Source organism: Hippichthys cyanospilos, chromosome 2 (genome assembly GCF_059441005.1).
Source record: "Hippichthys cyanospilos isolate Australia breed blue-spotted pipefish chromosome 2, RoL_Hcya_1.0, whole genome shotgun sequence".
Lineage (NCBI taxonomy): Eukaryota > Metazoa > Chordata > Actinopteri > Syngnathiformes > Syngnathidae > Hippichthys > Hippichthys cyanospilos.
The window spans coordinates 4,011,563-4,036,023 of record NC_142370.1 but is presented as its reverse complement, the minus strand read 5'-3'; the positions used below and the strand labels follow the sequence as shown (position 1 = coordinate 4,036,023).

At 40.8% G+C, this 24,461-nt stretch overlaps 1 protein-coding gene across 1 annotated transcript in view; it reads right to left on the bottom strand.

Annotated features, from left to right (window-relative positions):
* The window catches only part of pfkma (phosphofructokinase, muscle a), a 30,283-nt gene extending 6,690 nt beyond the window's left edge, over positions 1-23,593 (bottom strand). The window contains exons 1-15 of the mRNA XM_088407644.1: positions 23,268-23,593; positions 18,313-18,386; positions 18,110-18,187; positions 17,825-18,014; positions 17,445-17,610; positions 15,804-15,848; positions 13,523-13,631; positions 13,338-13,433; positions 12,355-12,447; positions 11,353-11,478; positions 9,074-9,138; positions 8,934-8,997; positions 5,413-5,559; positions 3,858-3,928; positions 3,064-3,151 (exon numbers count right to left, since the gene is read on the bottom strand). Of these exons, the coding sequence (XP_088263770.1) occupies positions 3,064-3,151; positions 3,858-3,928; positions 5,413-5,559; positions 8,934-8,997; positions 9,074-9,138; positions 11,353-11,478; positions 12,355-12,447; positions 13,338-13,433; positions 13,523-13,631; positions 15,804-15,848; positions 17,445-17,610; positions 17,825-18,014; positions 18,110-18,187; positions 18,313-18,386; positions 23,268-23,358 (1,503 nt within the window). The 5' untranslated portion in view covers positions 23,359-23,593. The remainder of the gene's footprint in view (positions 1-3,063; positions 3,152-3,857; positions 3,929-5,412; positions 5,560-8,933; positions 8,998-9,073; positions 9,139-11,352; positions 11,479-12,354; positions 12,448-13,337; positions 13,434-13,522; positions 13,632-15,803; positions 15,849-17,444; positions 17,611-17,824; positions 18,015-18,109; positions 18,188-18,312; positions 18,387-23,267) is intronic.
* Positions 23,594-24,461: the final 868 nt, after the last annotated feature.

Sequence of the window (24,461 nt, the reverse complement as noted above, 5' to 3'; positions counted from 1 at the left end):
TCACCAAAAAAGTTCATTCTCTCCTGTGTGGTGTGCACCAAAAAACATTGTTTATTCATCTGCGTGGCTCAACTACAAAGTGCCTCGAGTTGCATTTTTATTTATGAAAAGTGCATATTTGTAGGTTTGATTTGATTTTGTTTCATTTCAGCAGGCATGTAAGGATGCGACCGTGGAAGACTTTTTTTGTAGACTCGAAGCTTTGATTGGCTCAAAGAAGAGCACTTCGACCCAGCAAAAACAGAGAGGTACACGATAAGCAACAGCTTATTCGCTCGAGCTTGTAGGCAAGCTTCTGCGGGGCCAGCTCGCGATGGATTGTTGGACCTACAGTTTGTTCAGATAGCAATGCTTAACTCCAGCATTTTGTCCTTGAAATAGAATTTGAAAAAGATGAGTAGGAGGTGGATAGCGGCTAGGGTTTACAAGATTATGCATCATCCAAAAATGCCTCTTGAGTGTTATTGTTAGTTCAGATTGCAAAATCAAATTTCAATGAGAACATCACGATCAAACAGGAAAAAAAAGAAGTACACACCATTGACACAAGAGCCGACATCAATTTGAATTGTAATTACGTAGAAATAAAAGCACACATCCAGATGTGCATGATTTAAAATACCGTAATGAAAATAATACTGGCAAGCTATTGCAACAATTTTCCTGCACAGAAATTTCAAGTGAAAAATAATAGTAGGAAAATTGCATATTTGCTTCTAAGAGAGCGTTGTACACACATCTAATAGACATTAACAAAAAATACACACTAGCACAACTCTGAAAAGATAACATACCCCTCTCACACACACAACAGGTTTTGTCAACTACAATCACACTTGGTTTGAGGCAAGACCTTTGTGTTGTGTAAAAGAAAGGATGGCTTTCCGAACAACATTTACTGGTTTCTGGTGTGACTTACTATCTTGAGACGTATCACAGAAGTCATCAAATAATTTTTTGTTTGTCGACCTCTCTCAACCGATGCATAAAACAATGGCATAAACATCACAGGAAAAGCAATGTAATAAATCAGTTTACAATGCATGTAAAAATTAAAGTTGTAATAGAGTTTTATGCAACCAAAATGGTTAATTCATGGCCATATGTATAATCAACACTGTATGTCTAGCTGCAATAGATTATAGATGAGAGCATTGTGCCATTTTGACCATTCAACTAATTTGAATCATCCACAGGACATTTCATTTTCCTAGTGCTTTATTTTTCAAATATATATCAGTGATTTCACAAACAAATTCAAGCAAATTGGACAAAATGGTTAAGAATGGGCACAAGGGTTAAGGGGGGGGTTGACACATTAATACATTACATGTAGGAACATTTTGTGCAATTTGAAGAGTAACTAGTCTGATCACTTGACTGGAAAAAGTAGTGCCTTAGATTAGTCAGTGGAAATTGTGCTGAATTTGGATAGTGCTTAGTTATTTGTTAGAGCATTGCCATCATTACTGTTAATCACTGTTTTCGTCGTTCACTTGGCAAACAACTGCAGATTTCCACATAAAGGATGATGTAAAGCACTCAATTAGCACTAGAACTCCCAAGGTTTTCTGGTGGATCTTCATGGACCAAGCAGCGGCCAGTTTGGCCCTTCCTCCAACAAATCCCAGAGAGTCAGCCACCTTTCATTTGGAAATGCAGCCGTTACGCAGACATTATGCAGGAAAGTGGCTAATCTCAGTAGTGCGATGAGCAAAACCCTCCAATTTGCAACTGTGGCCAATACCTGAAACAGGGCACACAGGTGAACTGGCTTGTGTGTGTCCGTGATCTGCTGGCATATATTGTCATGATCTTCTTGTGCGGATTTACCAAGCTTCCAGCTATGCAAGACGGTTGGTCTGAAAATTTGAGAAATATGAAGAATATTGCCCAAAACTGTTTCCAGGACACCATGAGACACCTACGCTTCGATGATAAGGGCGCATGATTCTGAATGAGTTGAGACTCATAAGTTTGCAGCAATCTCCAATGTTTGGACTTCTTTTGTTGCAAACTGAAATTCATCGTACAATCCAGGCAGGCGCATCATCATAGATGAACATCTGTTCCAAACAAAAACTCGCTGCTGTGTATTGCAGTACATTGCAACAAAAACAGACAAGTTTGGGATGAAGTTCTGGGTCGTAAGTGACCTGAAAACAAAGTAATTTTGGGAAAGACCCCAGCCGTAGCAAGGTGGTGAGAGTGTTAGAAGTCGTGATGAAGCTGTTGGGATGTCGGGAGACTTGAAAATCTTTTGAGGCTGCCACCATTTGCAAGCTCATTTTGTTTGGTAATGAAAAGGTAGAGAATCCATCCCTTGGCAGTTTTTGGGTCCCTTTTGAACGACATATTGCTCAAAGGTCTTACCGTGAGAAGTCATGATTTCAAGTCAGACTTCTAGTATGCCTCTTTCCTTTTCTTCGGAGCTGTAGGCTCATCACCTGTCTCTTGACTGGGCCTTTCCCCCCTCCCAAAGATGTCTGTACTCATTCAACTTATCTGTGAGTGAAATTTTGGCACTCAAGTGACCGAAACAAATCCAAGAGATTCCGGTCAGTTTTCAAAACGAAAGATTTTTCAAAATAAAATAAAATTCAGAATTGAATAATACATAAAACAAAAATACTGTCGTTCATTATTTTGGGTGCGGCCCATGCAGCCCGGTACTAGTTGATCCACGGACCGGTACCGGGCCGCAGACCGGCCGTTGGGGACCATTGCTGTATAATGCCTGCGTTGCGTCTGCATTTACAGATGAACCGTGGCTGACTCTATGACATTGACTCATTCATTTAAAAGCGTTGTGTCTGGGATTTGGAAGTGGAAAGCCCAAATCCGCCTCTGCTCGGATATTACTTCTCTCGTGACGACATTAAAAAGGTCAAATAGCATGTTCTGGCCCACTGTAACTCTTCTTGCTCATACGCACTTAAGCCAAGACAAATAGGAGGATGCTGTATTGTCATGTTGTTTATCACTTTAACTATTAGCACACAAACATAATGAAAAGTCACTCCGATAGTTAAAAAATGTTGTGCTTTGGCCAACTCATCCTACCTCAAATCCTCCAATGATCACCAAGGCATGGATGTTAAACTTTGAAATGTTCAGGCTGATTTCCTCCATCAGCTTACCTGGAAGCGTTCTTTGAGAGGGTGAAGAGAAAGAATTAAATACTTTGTGTTGTTTTGACTAATCGAAATAGGTGACAAAAATAGCATTTTGACACTAGTGATTGATATAAAGAGTTAACAATTCAGCAGAGGTCTGACAGTTGAGAGTTCCACAATAGTGTGTGGAAAAAAAAGCTTCAAATCAAACCCGTGTTCAAATGAAAACCGCATTAAATGACAATAAAAATAACCACCGTAACTTAACTTGACTCAACATAATTTACTTCTGCGACAATCGTCTTGAAACTACTGTAAACATTTTGGAGTAGTAGTTTTTCAACGTCGTGTCAGTGAGGCCCCGGGGTCCGTGGCCTGACTGCAGGGTGTCCATGAAATAATTTGGTTTATTAACAAAAAATATATCCTTTTTCTAGAGCTGCTTATCCTCACAAGGGTCCTATATATATTGGCAGCAACCAGTTTGGGGGAAGTTGACCCGGTTTGTTGTGAGGAAGCATGCAATTTGCAATATTTATTTTGTGAAATTCAGTATGGCTCAAAAGTAACAAATATAATTGATTATGTTGGTCAATAAAATGGGCACTTATGTTTGGCTTCAATGATTTTGTTTGTTTTGTTTCCTCAAACTTTGGAAAATTGATTTCCAAAAAGCGGTCCCTTCTCCAAAAAGTTTCAGAACCCCTGCTTTAGAGTCTCTCTTGTGCATATTTACTGTACCTCTTAGTGCCCAACTTCGAGCCTCCCAAGCCAGTCCAGCCACTCACTGAAGTCCAGTTGATAGGTTCAATCTGTAGCAGGAGAGCGTACATAAATTGTCATAACACATACAGTACTTGAACAAACTGTCCCTCCGTCCGTCCGTCCATCCATCTTCTACCACTTATCTGAGAGCAGGTCACGAGGGCAGCAGCTAAAGCAGGGAAGCCCAGACTTTCCTCTCCCTAGCCCCTTTTTCCAGCTCCTCTGGGGGGGATCCCCAGGTGAGAGACTGAGGCCTTGTCCACATGTAACAATCCGCATAGTCTCCCTCTCGTTGTTGTTTATTTTTAAAAAGTCGTGTCTATATGAAACCGCATAGTGCGGTTTGTAATTCGTGTACAAGGATGCCAAGCCGCAAGGCAGTTGTAATGTCGCAAATTCTGTCCAATCAGAAAGAACTTCTGCCTCTGACGTTATCCGTATCTTCGGCGTAAAAGCTGGTCACACGCAACCACGAAACCGGAGGCTTGGTTAAATCTCCACTTTGGCCAGAGGTTTTGAAACATTTGATTTTGATGGGGAAAAAAAGCGGAGATATTTACTGCCCGTTTGCAAGAACCCTGGCTACATGTAGACAAGGCCCGAGTCTCTTCAGCAAATGCTGGTTCATCGTCAGGGCCTCCTCTTGGTAGGATATGCCCAGACACCTCACCGGGGAGGTGTCTAGGAGGCATACTAACAAGCTGCCCTTGCCACTTCATCTGCGCTCAACATCGAAAGCCAACACAGCATCAAGTGGTGATCAGTTGACAGCTCAACTTGTTCTCCAGTTGTATGGGGGGAAATAAAATTCTACAATGCAAGGAAAAACCCATGCAACCAATGTTTATTCTGTTTTGTAGGGTTATATATTTTATCACTTATTTGTTATTTTGTTATCATATCAAGGTAATGTATGCTAAATTAGTGATCAAGCAAAGTTTCTTGATTCATTTTTGTCCTATTGAAAGGTGTCATGTTTTGACAGTCTATACAATATTTTAGTTTCATAGTGGGATATTTTTGTTTGCTTTATACTTTGATATCACTCATGAAAAACATCAAAAGGCCACTGGACATCTGGCGGCATGCACTGGGAAAGTGTGGGCTGGCGGATGATGTGCATGGAAACTGATGAAAAGGTTTTGTTATATATATATATATATATATATATATATATATATATATATATATATTTTTTTTTTTAAATCAATCCGCTTCGGATTCGCTTTTATATCAGGATTTTTTTATCATAATATGAATTGTGTTTTACTGTAAACGTAAATCATTCCAAGCGCTTCAAAAACACCACATTAACTGTTACAATAGATTACCTTTGGAGTGACGCCATGTTCCAAAGCAAAAGTGGGGGCAGAGGAGGAGGCAGAAAAAGAAAACGTTATGATAGAAAGATAACATTTCCTTCGTTTCTGCTGTTGTAAGTCATATTTCAAGCTTCCGCAGGAGTGTTCAGATCATCTGTAGTAAGCTCCTGTATGTGTGTATACCTGTGTGTGTGTTGTCAACTCGTTACCTGTCCATGTGCGAGGCCGTCAAAACCGTCGTGGACGGCCAGCATGTTGTGACCCTGAATGATGCCCATTCTGACGGCTGCACGCACAGCTGCATTCATGCCAGCACAGGGGGCGCCGATATTTATGATTGCCACATTGATGTTGCTCTGACACAAGAGAGGGATGGTTCATTTGGAAGAATTGAAGAATTTTAGCAAAATGATAAATGGAGTAAGATCCCTGTCAAAAAAACATGTGCGTGTTTAAGAATTTGTATGTGTTGAACTGTTTTTGTATGACTACGACTCTAAATTGTGTTGAGTTGTGTTTACGAATGGATAACCCGCGAGTGCAAGGTATTTTGAATACAACTCTCGTTTGCACGATGGCCATGCGAGACATCAAATTTCGTCTCGGCATCAATCTCTCCTTTGCATTTGTGGAGCTGAGCCTCTGGATTTGAGTTGACTGCAAATTGAGATGACGTCATGCCAAGCAACCAGGCAAAGTCAGTCGATCTGTGAGTCATCCGCGCAGCCATTTGTAATGCACGCATACGTCTTTTTGACTGCGATCTTACCCCATACATCAACAGCTGATTGTTTGCAATGTAAATGTCCAATTTCTTTATAAATTATTTAATGAAATTGGACTGACAGGCTAATGACCGTAGCTTGCAAGCTAATGACCTATAACTCCAAATTTGTATATTGTTTGAAAATCATTCATATAAATTATAAATTGGTCGATCACAATGTTTTTTTAGGGGATTAACTGCCAAGTAACAACAACAAAACATTAGTAAACTGTGGCAAGACGAAGAAACCACGCGTTGCTGTCCTAGTGTATGTCTTTACTCTTTGCATGCCATCACAAAACTGTACAACATTGTCCAAATCATCAAATCCAAAGCCACAAGGTTCAAAACATCAAAGATTCATTCCAACATGTCTACTAGGTGAGAGACATGGTCCTAGTGCCTGCAAAACGGAAACCCCACAGGGTATACACCAGTCTGACACCCTGAGTACACAGTCCGGTCCTGGGCAGTGTATGTGACACCAGGGGGCCCAGGTGCGACGCGAGTAAGGGTGAGACACTCAGCATGAAAACCACGAGGTGGCATTGCCAAATGGATGTTCTGAGATTCTGCAGGAGCCGGAGCGGCAGCGCTGACCTGGAAGCTGGCAGGCACAGTGGGTTTCTAAGGGACCAGCCTGTGCCTGGACCAGAACCTGCTGCAGCACCACCACCAGCTGACCCGCTCCGATGTATACCAGGACCATACCTACGTGCATGGTGAATCCAAGGGGCAGCTGGATGATGACTGGCTTGAGGCCTACTGCTGAGGCCAGACAGACATCGGTCGACGGCCCGGTACTCTGGAACTGGACTGGTACTTGAACCTGGTACCGGCTTGTTGCATTACCCGAAGTGTAGTAGGCTGGTTGATGGATGATTCCTCCTCGCAGGTGGAACAGCGCCTCAATAAGCTGAAACCACGCGGCTGGATCGCTCTGCCAGAACTCAGGCACTTTCGCCGATGTCACGACGACTGCCAATTGCGAGTGTTGGGGCGATGTGGCCACGGAGGACACCTCTTCAACAGCTTGCTGAAACATTCTGACATCCGGGGTCATCCATGTGGCAAGATGACCTCTTCAACAGCCAATTAAAAGAGTCTAACGTCTGGGGTCACCCATGTGGCAGGACAACCTCTTCAACACTTGCCGAAACATATTAACGTCTGGGGGTCACCAATGTGGCAAGACGACCTCTTCAGCAGCTTGCCGAAACATTCTAACGTCTGGGGTCACCAATGTGGCACGATGACCCGTCCGGGGTCACCCGTTCTAACGTCTGGAGTCACCAATGTTATGTCACCAATGTGTGAGACATTGCAAGGGAGACATTGAAAATGGGCAGGATATGGCTCTTGAGGAACCAGAGTTCCCTACCCCTGACCTAACAGGAAGAGCTGGAGGGCGAATGTCCGTTGGCTGTGAGCAACAAGTGCCTGTTGCAGCCAACAGCAGCTTGTGTTAGCTGAGTGTGTTATGGAATTTTTTTCAATCAAACTAGCAAGTAGACTGAACCGACATCCACATCCATCCTTGTTTACACACATTAATATTACTAAAACTGAGAGGATCATGTAAAAGTTGTCTCAATTAAGAGTGGCAAGGTATACACCTGTGTGCACACGGAAAGTTATTGCATTTGACTCATTTATTAACTGAGGTATTTTTTTGCATATACACACACAATCATGAACTTGATGAAACACGGATGCTGCTCAACTTAGTTATTTATGGTTAAATAAACTCGATCTACGTCGCAAGGAAAAGGAAAAACAACTGTTTGGAGCATGTTACACTGGTGCTGGATCGTTTAGAGCAGGGATTCTCAAACTCTTTGGAGTCAAGGATCCCCATTGTAAATGCTTGCGGGAACAAAAAAAATAAGAATATTTTAAGCCAAACATAAGTGCCCTTTTTAGACAGATAGATAGTTGCATCTGAAAGCAGAGCCTTGAGCCTCTGCGACTACGTGCGACGCCATCTTGCCCACTTATTCAGCAACATATTCAATTTGACAACGAATATACAGTATTTGGGTTAGGGCTGGCTACTCTAACAACCACATCATTCTTCTCACTGTGAATGTAATATCAACAGAGGCCAGAGACGGCGCCAAAAAAACAAAGATCAAGCACAAACGTATGAACTGTTAAACTAAATCATTTCCAAAAAATTATTTCGGGTGCAGCCCACGTGGCCCAGTACCAGTTGATCCACGGACCGGTACCGGTCAGCAGACCGGGGGTTGGGGACCGCTGATCTACAGTACAGTCACAAGTTGGACCAACAAACGACTAATTTGGGGCATATTAGCATCAATGACAACATTCCAATGAAGAAAACACAACTCGCAGACACTCGTGGGCCAGATCTCCCAAAAAGAAGGAACAATCCGTGCGCACCGACAGCGACTGCGACCAACTGAAGCCACACCATCCTTCCCCACCACAAAATTGCACTATCAAAAGCGGCCAGAAGTGGCGGCTAAAAACAACGGCCAAGCCAGAGGAGGCACGAATCTGTAACTGTTAAAAGATGAACTTAAATAAGTTCCAAATCACCCTAATTATTTCGCGGACCCCTGCAGTCAGGCCATGGACTTCTGGGGGTCCGTAGACCCCACTTTGAGAACCATTGCTTTAGAGTATACAAAGGTTTTGCTATAGTTGTGACAGTTTGTGTGTGTGTTGGTGCGTCTTATACACGGTAACATGGAAAATACCAGAATTTGACCGCAGAAATTAAGGGTGTGTTTTATATTTGGGGAATTACGGTACTTGAGGATTAAGAACTTTTCCTTCTAAAACAGTCTAAAGGATTAAGATGACTGAGTTTCTTTTTTTTTTTTTTAATTTATGGCTCCTTTCCCACAAATACAGGTTTTTATTACTGTTCAAGGATACCCCACCATTTCCTAGCTAGCAACATTGTTGTCAGTAGGATGGTTAGTCGGCCCTTACTTTGACATCGGGAGGGTTAATGTGGGCCAGCAGCTTGTATGTGTTCCAGTTGTTCTCAAAGCTCCTGTAGGTTGACAGTCAAATCAACATTTCTTTTTTTGTCACTATGGTAACAGATGTACGCAGAACAAATATCTTACTTTCCTCTGAGCTTGATAGCATCCTCGAATCTGCCTTCAGCCATAGCAGCAGTCACATCTTTGGTCTACATATGACACAAATGCAAATCTTAGAGGACCACAAATAACCTTTTCCAAAGCCAAAGGTCTATTGATCAAATTTAGGCAACATCAGTTACTTTTGTCTGATTAAAATCCATCCATTCGTCCATTTTCCATAGCAGCTTATTCTCAAAAGGGTCATCTTCGGTTAAAAGGTGGGGGACACCCTGGACTGGGTGCCAGCCAACCGCAGAGAACACAGAGACAAACAACCATTTACAATCACACCCAAGGCCAATTTGGAGTGGCCAATACACTTACCATGCATATTTGTAAAATGTGGACGGAAGCCACAGAGCCTGGAGAGAGCCCACATTGGCCCGGGGGAGAAGTTGAAAACTCCACACAGGAAGACGAGGGGCAACTGGAATTGAATCCAGGACTTTTGAACGTGCTAACCACTATGACAGCCCATAATAAAATCAAAATGTTTCATTCAAACCAGCAACAAAAATACAAAGTAAAATACATTTAATTGGATTTAGAAATGATTAAAAATGAATAGTTGAACTATGTAAAAAAAAAAAAGGCTTCTTTTCACAAAAATGATAAGGACAGAGTTAAAAAGATTTATTTAATACTAATAATAATCTAATAAACACCTTCTTGAGTGGAATTTACACGTTCTCTCCGGGCGCACGTGGGTTCTCTCCGGGCACTCCGGCTTCTTCCCACTCTCCAAAAACATGCATGGCAGACACACTAAATTGTCCTGAGGGGTGATTGTGTGCATGAATGGTTGTTCGTCCCTCTGTGCCCTGTGATTGGCTGGCAACCAGTTCAAGGTGTCTGAAGTTAGCTGAGATAGAAGCCCGCGACCCTTGTGAGGACAAGCAGCTATAAAAAATGGGTAGATGGATGGATGATTAACATGGGTGGAAGGTGGAAGACTGGTTAGCAGTCAGCCTCACAGTTGACCTCACAGGGGTGCAGGTTTGCTTCTGGCTTTGGCCTATGTGTGGTGATTGCATGTTCTCCACATGTGCGTATGAGTTTTCCTTGAGTAGTCGAGTTTCCTCCCATATTCCAAAAAACACGCATAGTAGGTAAATTGTCTCAATTGTCTTTCGGTGTGTTCATGAGTGTGAATATTTGTCTGTCTTTGTTTGCCCTGCGATTGGCTGACAACAAGTTCATGGTGCACCCCACCCAATGGGTTAGGGGTAAGGTTAGAGACAGCTGTGATAGGCTCCAGCGTGCCCGCGATCCTTATGAGGGTCTTTTTGTGAGAAAAAAACAAAACAAAACAAAAAACGTTAACATCTATTCGATGCTGCAGATTTTGCAGATGGGAATGTGCAGATATAATGTTATATACAGTAATGCAGGAACTAAAACAACTCCCTGCCGCAAAATAAAATTTTTCCTGCAACATTTAGCTCTTGGATTGAACTCTTTTGCTAACTACAAGTCCCATAATGCATAGTAAGGACTTTGCATCATGGTAGTGAGGCTAAACCACCTAAAGAAGGAATTGAAAGGCTTGCAAATGTCATAAATTGTCCGCTAGCGCCCCTGGTGCTTTTGGGGTCTGAACACCAAATTTTCTATTGCACCCTGTTCATGAACTGCTATTGAAAGGATTAATGCAAAAATTGGTGGAAATGCAAGATAAAACATTGGGTTTTCAGTATGTCCAATACTGACAATATGAATGGCAGTAAATGAGCCCCGACAGGTGCTAAATTTGACATCCAAAGGATGTACCTCTCAACCTCCCATTTGCAAGAATTTAGACAGGATGGCAGTGGGGCATATCGAAAGTCGTCATGTTTTGACAAACTATGCAGTATTTTATGCTCCTAGTGTTTTTTATGGTATGCTTTTCCTTTGATATCACGCATCAAAAACATCATAAAGGAACAATGCGTAAGATTTAGACTTGTACATCAAAAAGGGATCAATTAAATGATTATCAATTTATAAACTTGCAAATAAATGTGTTCTTAATGACCAACAGTATGTTTTAAGTGTAAATGTAGATATAGTTATCATGAAATGATTTTACGTGGGGGGGTGGCACTCTTCCGGGGGCTGCCTTGTCTGTTATAGCTACGGACAATGGTAAAGGACCTCCTACTGTCCGTAATGAAAAACGTTCTAAATCTTACACATTGTCCCTTTCAAGCCTGAGTTGGGTCAAAATTTCCCTCAGGGATTAAATTAGAACCACTTGGAAGTCAACTTGATATACATACCACTTGCACACACTCCATGAGTGGCAGCCTAACTGCCTGGTTGCCTGACAGGCTGACCACGCAGGCTGGGGTATCTGGTGTAGCCTCCAGCAGAGCCATCACTGCCTCAACGCCCATTCTGCTGCCCTAAATGGGACAAACACACACCCGCCCACGCACAAATACACACAAACACATACACACACACACACACACACACACACAGACATGCATACTTGCACACACACGTCCACAACACAGAGCCAGATCAGCAGGTGTGATTCCATGGGTTTGTGGTTTTGCTTGTCTTAATTATTTCCAGCTCCCATATAACTGACATTAGAAATTAAATGAATTCATGGCTTAGCTGAACTTAGAACTCAACTGATTAGTTTGTGTTCAGCAGTTGATTTTTAGTCAAAAGGTGTTGCCCTCGCGACCTGACCCCAGATAAGAAGCTGTCAATTGAAAATGGAAACGGAAGGATATTTTCATTGTACACCCCTCCGTCGTTGTTGGTCCATCGTTTTTTTAACTTTACCCAAACATTCTTTGTCATTCTTTGCTCAACTAGGTGCAAGTGATTTATTCTTTCAAATCATATTTAAAAAGCAATATAACACTTCACATGCTTCTTACTTAATTCTAAACATTACTTTTTACTTTAGGCCTGTACAATGAATGCGTTGAGCAAGATTATATACAGTATGCATTTCAGTTCAATTGCCAAAACAGGCTCCACCTACTGTTTCCCTATGGTGTGCCATTAAATTTAATCAATCGGTTATCATATTTTGCCTGATTAAAACCATGTGTCTGCAATTTTTTGATACTTGTCATTTGCTTAATGTGGCCAATGGGATGCAGCCCCATGGGTGCCCAACCTTCCTCCATGCAATACACATACACACACTGATTGGATTTCACAACAATGTGATTCATGGTTAAGGTGTCAACATTGAGGATGATCGGTGTTTTTGTTTCGGAAAATCAAATGTAAGGCGGATAGACTAATGTACTGACCAAGATTCTGTCGAAGGCAGAGGGTGTCCCTCCCCTCTGTACGTGTCCAAGGACGGTGGTCCGTGTATCAAAGCCAAGTCTGTCAGTGACCAACTGGAGAACCATAAATGAATCCATTAGTATGTCCTAAAGCGCGCGCACACACACATATATATATATATACACAATATATATATATATATATATATATATATATATATATATATATATATATATATATATATATATATATATATATATATGTCAATCATTGAAGTCAATGAAAGGCTTGCAAATGTAAGTTGGCCACTAGCACAAACTAGGGGTTTTGGGGTGTCAACACAAAAATTTGTATTGCGCTCCATTCGTGAGTTGCCATTGGAAGGATCAATGCAAAAATTATGGGAAATGCATGATAAAACCTTGGGTTTTCATTATGTCCAAATTGACAACATTTCGAATTTTGAATGCAATATTTTAGCCTCCTAGTGTTTTTTTGTATGATTTTCCTTTGATATCGCACATCAAAAACATAAAAAAAAGGGTTAATATGGCACAACATGCTGTTTTTAAGCCTAGAAAGGGCCCCTCCCAAAACTACAGAGAAACCTTCAGAAGGAAGGTTTCTCATTTTCCCCACATGGGATTTTAGAGGTTTTCTTTCCTCTTCTGGGCACTTTGTTCAGGGGATGCCATGTATTTGTGATGTTCTGTATGATTTCTTTTTCATCTTGAAGCCCTTTGAGACTGCTGATTCAGGGCTATAAAAATCATCTTGACCTTTGTCCACAAACATTTGCAATTTGGGTCCTTGGAAAATTTTTGTGGATTGTCTTTTCACTTAATTTATCATGGAGAAATGATAAACAGAAGCTTCGGTTTTAAACTTCCAATTTGTATTGTTTAGACAGGTTTTTGCTTGACGGAACCTGCCCAGACTGTGCATAATTTTTGTAATCACACATTTGGAACATAGTGCAATACAGTCAGCATGTGGGTCTTGCCTTCTTAATGTGGTCCGATGAAATGGGTTTGCCATCTCTGGATATCGCACCCTCCGCGACGATGATTACATTTAGACGAGAACCTCTGGCCCGTTGCTGAAAAGCATCAGATGTCATTATCATCAAACGTGCGAGTGGTGACCCGTGAGCAGCAGTGTGGGGAACGTAAACCGGGACGGCCATACATTTGCCAGCCTCCGGCATAAGTGTTCCTCCCAACCATCATCCGGTGGCATCTCCGGAATGAACACCCAGTCCGCACCGCAAGCCAATGCCGAAACAAGCGCCAGGTACCTTGAGGCCGAGGGCAGACACAAAAACAACATTCTTGTAAGACTAGAATAGAGGATATCTGTTCCCTTTGCAGGGCAGCTCAGTGGGGCAGTGAATAGCACATGCGCCTCACAGTTCAAAGTTCCCAGTTCAAATCCACCTGGCTCCAGTCTTCCTGTGTAGAATTTGCATGTGCTCCCCAAGCCCGCGTAGGTTCTCTCTGGGCTAAGCGGCTCTAGAAAATGGATGGATGTTCCCTTTCCTATGGAATTTCTAAGCCCGTAATATAGAAATCCAACTTTTTGAAAATTTTAATCATGTTACAATGTTATTTTCTAACCCTGAATTCCCTCAAAGTGTAATTTTCCTTCATTCGGAAAATTCCTTGCGCAAACCACACAAGTAATGTGACAGCGGAGCACAAGTAATGTGACAGCGGACAGAGAGGTATTTTAATGACGTGAGAGTGCTGTTGGCGAACTGAACGCCCAACAGAAGCTTTCAAGAGCTCTTCAGACTTCAATTTTATGGATTATGGTGTGCATTTTTAGTAATGCTCAAATGATGCCCACAAAAGCATACTTTTTGTTATCTCTAACTGTTAGTGACCTTTGCTGGCAGAAACAAGCACTGCCGTTAAATTGGGAAAACCCTTTCCTTTGAATTGCTCACACGAACTTTGAAGTGGAATCTTATTGCGTCATAGATTAATTTACTACAAATAAAGATTTGTATATCATTTATTGTTTACTTATTTCTTGTTGTCGTTACTTGGCAATCTTTTATTAAAAACATCGTGACGGACCAATTTATAATGTAAACGATTTTCAATATACAATAATATAACAATATACGGATTTGGAGTGACAGGTCCGTAGCTTGCAAGCTACGGTCATAAGCCTGTCAGTTCAATTTCATTAAATGATTTACGAATATATTGGATAATCGCGTTGCAAACTATCACTTGTTTATGTATGGGGTAAGTTCGCTGTCAAAAAGACGTATGCATGCGTTACGATTGGGGCGCGGATGACTGACAGATCGACCGACTTTGCTTGGTTGCTTGGCATGACGTAATCACAATGTGCATAGTCAACTCAAATCCGAAGAATCAGCTCCACAAATGCAAAGGAGATTGATGCAAAGACGTGAAGTGGTGTCTCACGAGGTCATTGTCGTTGTATTGAAACTATCTTGCACTCGATTTTTCAAAAGTTTTCAATTCGTAAACTCAATACAATTTAGTAGTACAACAAAACGATTCAAACTCAACACAAATTAGAGTCTTTCTCATATAAATTGTTGAACATGCATACGTCTTTATGACAGCCATCTTACTCCATAGTATTTGTTGTTTTATTCAATGGAATAGAATAGAGGATATTGTATGGTGTTCTTGTACAGTGCCTGATGGGGAATGAGACAAACTAACAAAAAACTGCTAACAACAAATTGAAAATATTGAAACAGAAAAAAAAATGTAATCACAAAAATGAAATGGAAGCAAAACAAAATGCATAAAACATATTATTTTAAAGTAATGATTCACGCTTGTAATAAAACAACCACAGCATAATTTAAACTTTACACAGTTAAATATGTGCATACAAGTTACATTTGGCACCCACAGGTGCTCAACATGCAAACTTCCCACAGGAAGGCGTTTGGCTTAAATGATTTTTTTTCTTCCCGCAAACATTCTTTATATATTAAGAATGTTAATTATAAATTAATATTAATTCTTACCTTCAGCATGTTATATAGTGCTAGCTTATTCACATTTTTGTTTGCGCCAGATACTTCCCTTTGGTATATGTCAGCATATGTAAAAGTTTTGGACAATGTGTAAGATTTCATTAAAGGAATAAATGATTATAAATTTCAAAAAATTGCAAATAAATGTGTTCTTAATGACCAACAGTTTGTTTTAAATATAATCGTAGGTCTAGTTATCATTAAATTATATTACAAGGGGGGTGACACTCCTCCGGTGGCTGCCATGTCTGTTATAGCGACGGACAATGGTAAATGCAGAACCTCCTGCTGTGCGTAATGAAAAACAGTCAAATCTTACACATTGTTCCTTTAAACCACGCTTTGAACACCCTCTGAGGCTATTCCCTTGGTTTTGCATGGGGTTAGTTGCAATAAACATTCCACTGTATAAATAAATGTCAAACTTGTAATACTTACCCGCAGTGTCTGCCCATTACTTCCAGGATGAAGGTCCTTTGGTGGCTGAGAATACATACATTTTTTATAAGTTACAATCATACAGTACAATTTTTTTTAACATTTAACGTATTTGTCCGTGTACGTCAAGTTTATTTTTATTTTATTTTGGGGGGGGGGGGGGGGGGCTTATACCCGCATAACTCAAAACCAGACCACGTATCAGTGTCTGAATAATATTAATTTGAATAAGAAATAAATAATATGTTATTTACAGGACTTAAAATTATAATGTACAGTGGGCCCCCGAGTGTTACGAGTTACAGTGTCACGAGATTAATCTGTTCCGCGGTTGGGCTCGTAAGGCGAATTCACCGTATGACGGGCAATCCAAACCTATGTAACATACAGTAGCTAATGCGTTTAGAACCCCAGATAGATAGATAGATAGATAGATAGATAGATAGATACTTTATTCATCCCCGTAGGGAAATTCACATTTCCAGCAGTATCCTCAAGTCGAGATATAAAAACATCAAAATTGTACATATATATTAAACATTGGTACCAAAATAGTAAAGTGCTACGTATATATCATAAACATGTATACAATCAGAAAACACAAAACATAAAAAAATATAGCAAGGATTTATTTACCTTTGAGAGGCCCTTGTTATGCCCATATTCCCTAATAAGGGTTATGTCCAGCATCGTTGCCATATAAATCATCTTCTTACTTCTCTCTTTAAAATCACTTGGAATCTTGGGACCCATGGCTAAAGCTTTAAACTTTGAATTAAAAAGTAACGTACACTATAAATACGGTTTTGTAACCACTCACAATCGAACGAAGCTTTACTGTTTGGCCATTTTGTAGTGACGCATTGCAGGGACGGCAACTGAAATTAAGTGTAAATACCTAAAAACGCCTGCAGATGGTGACGAAACAACACAAATACAGCCAATCCCCAAGGGTCATGACAGATGGTGAAATAAAGTAAATAAAGTGTTGGATCATTTTATTGTTGCAACATTTGATTCATCATTTGTGTGTACGTGCACGCGCTCATTGTCTCGCACTTGTCTCATTTCCACCCCAACCCCTCTCCCCCATAACCCCAACAGTATGTTATTTGGTGTACCATAAATGCGTCTAAAAGTACTGTAATTTTGTGTTTTAACAACACACACTATGTGTTTTAATTAGACAGCCAAGATATGTGTAACCACCGAAGTCATGGGTATACTTATACTAACCCTTTGTGAAATGCACCCAAATTTAAGTAAAAAAAGGGGGGGTCGACTTATACGCGAGGTGGACTTGTACACGGAGAAATACAGTACTGCTTAATATGGCACAATGTATTATTTTAGCACTCAAAACCAAAGGCAACCTGATGAGCTAGGAAGGGGACTCTTCCCAGTTTGAAGGTTTATTTTCCCCAGATGGGGTATTTGAGTTTTTCCTTCCTTTTCTGTGAGCTTTGTTCATGGGATAGCGTTGAGTATCTGTAATGACCTGTGTGATGCTAAATCTGATTTCTTTCTTCCTTTGAAGCCCTTCGAGACTGTGGTTATATAGGGCGATACAAATAAACTTGACTTGACTCATCCTTATTTGAGGTGTAAGCGTGTGCTGAACTGCGGGGATTTATGTCTGACCTCTGTGCAGTTGTGGTGATGGCATCCACCACCTCGATGATGCGGTGCAGAGCAGAATCTGTGCCAATGGTCATATCGGTACCACAAAAGTCGTTGTCGATGGAGCCCACCATTCCCACGATGTTTAGGTGGGAGGAGTTTTTGGCTTCTTCATTTGAAATCCTACCTGCAGATATTTACTAATGATCCATTGTGACAAGAACTCGATCCTTTTCTGATTTTTATTTTGTCTGTGTGAAATTATAAAACATTTGTGCAAAAACATTTAAGTGTAATCAGTATGTAACAACAAGAAAATGACACAGCAGGTAGAAAGGAGAGAATCTATCTGATGAATCGCTTGTCTTCTATACAATGAATCCAAAGCTATGTCTCCTTACCCGCTCGGAGGAGGTCAGCCAGCAGTCCACTCCACTCAGTCCTGAACTCATTAGCCCCGGTCAGGCTACCATCGCCTCCGATGACGCACAGATTGGTAATTCCGAGCTTCACCAGGTTGCAGGCCGCTTTCATGCGCCCCTCCCTGGCTCTGAAATCTTTGCAGCGTGCACTGCCAATGACTGTCCCGCCCTGATGGCACACCAAAAGACCAAAAGCTTTTCAACATTCCTGTTATTTTTTTCTATTTTTGAACTTGAACTTTAAAGTTAACTTAATGTCCTCACCAGCTGAAGCATCATGGAAACGCTCTCCCAAGTGGCAGGCCGAATATTTTTTCCTCCATCCACCAGGCCCTGGTAGCCCTTTTGCACACATTGACATAACCAGTATCTTTCATTTGTCATATGTATTGAAGCATATGTTGTAAAAGAACGGCATCTGCATTACATGAAGCCATATTTCAATATCATTGTGCTTTGTTTCCTACCTCATGAACAAAGTAGACATTGGCACCAGTGTAGAGACCTACTCTGACTGTGGCTCTCACAGCAGCATTCATGCCTGACACAAACAAGATCAGATCATGCTCAGTAGCAGTTATTGCACTTGTAACAGTTCTACCAGTACGATTATTGAGGTAGTATGAGAAAGGTAAACAAAGCAGTCGGATTGGTTCTTTGGCTTCAAACCGAAATCTTCAACTCTCATTGGAATGGTTCGCAGAAAAGTGTGGGAATGGCTGGAATAAGAATCAGCATCTTGAAATTTAAGAACATGGTCATCAGTCAGGAAAGGGTGGAGGTCCCACTCCTAGTCAAGGATGAGCTCTTGTTTACAACAAAGGGAAGAACAGAAGCGCAGTTTCTGCAGTCATTCAGAATCCTTGTTGTTCTGCTGTGGTGAAGAAAGAATCGAGCAGGCTGGTGAAGCTCTCAAATTAACAGTCGATCTTTGTTACTACCCTCACCCTGGTTGTTAGAATAATTGTATATACTGTAGGTTATCCCATATTTGTTTCTTCAACATGTTTATTGGTAGATTATAGATATTTTCTGTTGGAATTGTCATGTCTCCTGCAGCTGTAATGAATCACAGACATGATAACCTGATGATGAAGTCACAGGCACAATGACCTAATCACAGGCCCGACAGAATTTTGCCATGTTCCTGGGAAAGAAGATAGCAGTGATTGCATGAACGGACAGTATATGAACTTCCACCCACATCCCCCACTATCAGAAACTGATTGTTACCTTGCTGCCATAATGTCTCCCCTAACCTTTTAAGACAGCAAGTAGTTTTGTAAGTAGTGCCAATTCTTATAAATAAAATAGGGGCGGACAGAAGTGTAACCAGAGAGGAAAGAGATCTGAGACGCTGCAGGTTCCTGCAAAGTTTATTGTCTTCCTTCTGCTTTTTTTATTTGCTTATTAAATGTTCTCGGTTGCTTGAACCTGACACTGGTCACAGGATGTTGTGAGTGAAAGATAAAAGTCAAGACACGTGTTCTTAATTTATTTCCTTCACAGGGTGTCTGCGTTTATACCCCAATCAAGATTTACTTCAAAACCAAATGGACTTGGTTCTTCTTGACATAGTTTTTGTGTCTGTAAATCTTTATTTAAACTATGAACATCACTGAACTGTTTTGATTCTGAAAAACAAATCAATACATAATACCAAATGCAAATTGATCTTGACTATTAACAGAAGCGCACCAATTTCTTCAAAATTTTAACCTAAAAACGGTATAAATAGTGTGCTGATTTTGGGAACCAGCACTATATTTGCACAATGAATTCACAAGACAGAGAAGGACCACGCAAGAAAAGTATAATTCCATTAATGATTCATGTGATCGAGAATAAGCATGTTATTGACAGCAATTTAAAGCATAATGCCCAGACTTTGACAAGGAAAGTACCACTGCAACACCGGGTGTTGTGGATGTGCAATTACACTTCACACGACAAAAGCAAAGTTACACGTGTTAAGACATTTGTGAGAAACTATACGTCTTTCGATGTGTATGATTATTACAAGTGTGGTAAGGCATTCTGTGTGTCTAGACATTCTCCAAGATATTTTTTAGATAAGAAGCAAAGTAGCATCGTCCTTCCCATAACGAAGTGCGAGACAGCAACCTTCTCATAACAAACATTGTTTCATTGCAAGCAGTGAGATGGGGGTAGGTGGACCTAGAACAACAAAGGGCAAACTACAGCCCGCGGGGGGATTCAGCCCATTGGTTTTTTTAATCCGGCCTGGCTAAGATGGCACATAATTAAGGTTTGATTTGAATGATTCCATTCATTTCATTTTGACTTATGACAGACTACCAACACCAGGTGTCCCAGTAGGCGCAATGAGATGATTTTGTAGTGCATTGCGGAAGAATGAGACAGTGAGAGAGAGAGAGAGAGAGAGAGAGAGAGAGAGGGGGGGGGGGGGGGGAGCGAATGCAATTATCGCTCTTGTACTGGTCATATCAAAACACATCTGCAGCAATGTCAAAGAAAAAAAAGTCCACAGTGGGTGCCAGGTGTTTAGGAAGGAATGAACACATAAATATATAGTTTTTTAGTGTAGTCCGGTTCAAGGCTGTATGTCTTATTTGTCAAGAAACCGTGACAATTTTAAAAGAATATAATATAACAGATATCACTTGTCCACCAAGGTGTCTAATTATGCAAGCAACTATTCAACACAAGAATGTACAGCTACCACTGACAGGTTGGTAGCTAGCATGCAAGCTTAGCAAAACATCTTTATTTGAGCAACTGTCATCCAAGAAGCAACCATGAAGACAAGTTATTTACTGCCATTCAAACTAGCAAAGGCCAGCAAGCCATTTCCAGAAAAGGAATTTCCCAGAAGTGGAGTTAGAGTGCAAGGTAGAGACCTCAAGTATTTTATGTGGTGAGAGCAAGAACAAAGGTGAAAAAAATAACTTATGCAGGTCAGTGACTTATTCACGTAATTGAAGAGCACTTAACTAGCAAGCTAAAAGATAAAGTGGCAACATTTTCATTCTTTGGCACTGGACAAGAGCAAAGACTGATATAAAGGTCGCTGCTCATTTCTAAAAAACGAAGGACTTTTTGGATATGGAATCCCTGAAAGGAAAAACAAGGGGAAAGGACTTTTTGAACAGTGTATCAACGGTCATACTGAGGCACAAGTTACGTTGGGGTGCGCTCGTCAACGTTACCACAGATAGATCACCAAATCTGACAGGAAAAACGTTGGGATGCTCAAGAAGTATTGTTCCTACACTGCATAGTTCATTGGGAACCACTGTGTAACACCGTGTTGCAGATTGACCACGTTGCAAAACCTGTTAAATTTAATCGAGGAAGGGGACTGAGCCATCACCAGTTTATTCATTTTCTCAAAGAAATTAACTCTAATCACACAAAGTTAGTGTACCATTCTAATGTCCGCTGGTTAAGTTTAGGAAAAGTATAGCCGGCTGTCAAATTTTAAAAGTCAATGTGGCCATCAAGCCAAAGAGTTTGTCCACCCCTGACCTAGAAGCAAGAAGGCAGGAAGATTGAGGGGCTAAAATAAAGATAGTTTAATTTGACAGAGGCAAAAACAACAACAACAACAAAAACAGGTACAAAGTACAATAACTGAAACTACAAAAACTAAGACTCAAGGGGCAACAACAGGTAGACAGCCATGCGGAGGCAGTGGAACACAAAGAACGAGACACCTAGCAAGCAGGACAGACTTTAGACAATGACCATGACTCAACAACTCGAGGGAAAAAACCTGGGGCTTAAATACAAAACAAATCACTAACATGAAACAGCTGGAAGGGAACAATAGGAAGCGGAAGCTGATTAGTTGACATGGGGACGGGGCGGGGACAGGTAAACACAGACAGGTGGGCAAAATCATACTAATGAGGGCTAACGCAAGAGGAACACAAACAGAAAACATAAATAGAAAAGAGCAGAAACTACCCAAAATAAACCTACAACCAAAGACCCCAACAGAACATGACACAAAGACCCCTTTTAGAAAGGAACCCAAATATTTGCAGAACCAAAACATAAAAATTAGTTTAGCCAAACAAAATTGCCCTTTTTATTCAGCAACTTATTCAGCACCCAATAGATGTCGCCCTATTACCCAATCGCGCTAATGTAATTGACTGCAATTGAAATGTCGCTTGTTACGCTGTCCATGTAGTCGAACCAAACACGAACCAAACATGATTAATTTTCCCAAACCACGGAAAGCCGCAAACATAAGGATGTAAGAGCCTCAGGTTGCCAGCCTCCGTCCTAGATTGTCCTATGTGTTGCAACTTTTCATTATTTTGATGATTTCTATTAAGAAGTACATTTTAGCAGCTTTTCCCAATAAAGAGCATCACTAATGATTGCAGAAGAGTAGATTCTGCCCTCGCAACGTATTAATTTTTACATACATCTGACCTTTGATAAAACTGACCAGGCCAAAATAGGCACAGAGAAAAGAACAGGAGGTGCGTAAATGCCGCTTCCGATGTCTCGCACCTGAATAACCTTGAACACCAAATGGCACAGTGTGTGTTTATGTCATGACAAACTGGCAGGCTGCAGCTCTTGTTTCACTGGACAGCTGCTGTCAATGGCGTACTTGTAGGGAGGAGGGAGCTTTTCCCTACCCTGCTGGAAGGTCACCGCTACTAAGATTAGCACCAAAGACCAAATTGAGGGAATGCAGAAAAGACTGGAATAAGGACATGCAAGCAAATTATATTGCTTAGAGGTGGACAGGGGAAATGTCCATCCTAGGTTGTCATATCCAAGACTGTGCGTGTTAGGTGTCAGGTTCAGTCAACTTAGAACATTTAATAAACAACAAACCAGAAAGAAGACAACAAACTTTTCAAGCAAGGAGAGTGGACGAAGATGTGCACCTTTACAGATTTTCTACCATTCTGGTTACACTTCCTGTCCGTCCCTCTTTTATTCATTAGGTTGGCCCTAGTTACAAAACCACTTAAAAGGTTAGGTGTGACATTATGCTAGCAAGGTAACAATCAGTTTCTGAGAGTGGGGGACGTAGGTGAACGTCCATACACTATCAGTCCATGCAGTCACTGGCAACAGACCCTGTACTGTTTCATCATGCCTGCGATTTGGTCATTCAGTCATCATGCCTGTGATTCATTACAGCTGCAGGAGGCATGACAACAGAAAATATCAATTTCTACTAATACACATGTTACAGAAACATTATGGGATAACCTACAGTCTATATAATTATTCTAACATTAGTTTGAATAATTAGTTAATTCTAAATTCTTTCTCAATTAACACCAACAGCATGCACACAAAGTGAATTCAGTTCGACTACCCTGAAGATGAAAGATGTCATGCTCCTTAATTATCCAACTGCGTTTTCTTCACAGACACACCAACAAAGCAAACAATACCATCTTACCTTGTGCGTCTCCTCCAGATGTCAGGACAGCAATGGAGCGTCCGAGCCCCATCTTGGTGGGGTCCGTGATCGGCTGGAGAATCTTAGACATGCTTTCCGACTAAGCAGCAAGGACTATGATGATCAGAAAAGGAGAATGAAAGCAGGAGAAGCGTGTGGGCTTTATAGTCCACTGGTGGCCTGAGTCCACTCCCACGGACACCCTCCTCCATCAGCATTGTCAACTAAATATACATCCAAGCATCTGCTCTTGACATGGCAACGCAAGGCACACCGTTCTCATTGATACAAAATTATTTGAACAATAGCTCCTTCCCCCAACATGAGAGAACAACTATAGACAAAAAATACCGTTAGGTCCAAACTGTTTTCCACACTCGGCAGCTATGGGAACATTTTGAAAGGGACTCTGCTCTAACTCACCAATTTTTTCTTATTGTTATTCTACACCAAAGCAAATGCTGTGGAGGGGGGCAATAATTCTTCCATCAGTAAAAGTCAGAGCGAGGGGTCACTATGGCTTGCACATTTCCTAACTAGATGTATGATAAAAACATTGATTTAGAGATAGAAAAACTCACTGTGTGTGCAAACTAACAGCCTTAACCCTATAACGCCAAACGTGTCATATTTGATACATGAGTTTTTGAGCCCTTCACTTAAGTACTGTGACATTTTTTTGCCTGAAAAACCCAATGTGGACAATTATATACATGCAGTGCACAGAACAACCAGCAGATGACAGTAATTCGAGCAATCGAGGGCTCCCAGTTGGTCTTTGAAGTTGGCCATGAACAAGGAAACAGACGCAGGAGATTTTTGCAGAAAGTTTTTGCCAATTATGAAAAGGTTAAGATAAGAATAACATTATTTTTTGAGTGAACTATCAATAGGAACAGTCACTGGGTTTATGCAATGTGAAATTACTAAATATTTTATTATTTATATTTTAGTAAAACCGTGTTGAAAATGAGGTATCAAATTTGATAAGTGGGTAAATAAGGTCATGTAACCTTAAATCATTCAATTATCATTTCATTGTATTTCAAGCATTATAAGTAAAATCTAGCAACATACGGACTTTTTATTTATAATTAAACTCATTAGATTGTTAAATTACTTAATCTGGTACATTTAGAGTAACAAATTACATATGCAATTTGCAGTTTTGTGATAATTGATGACAAGTTGGGT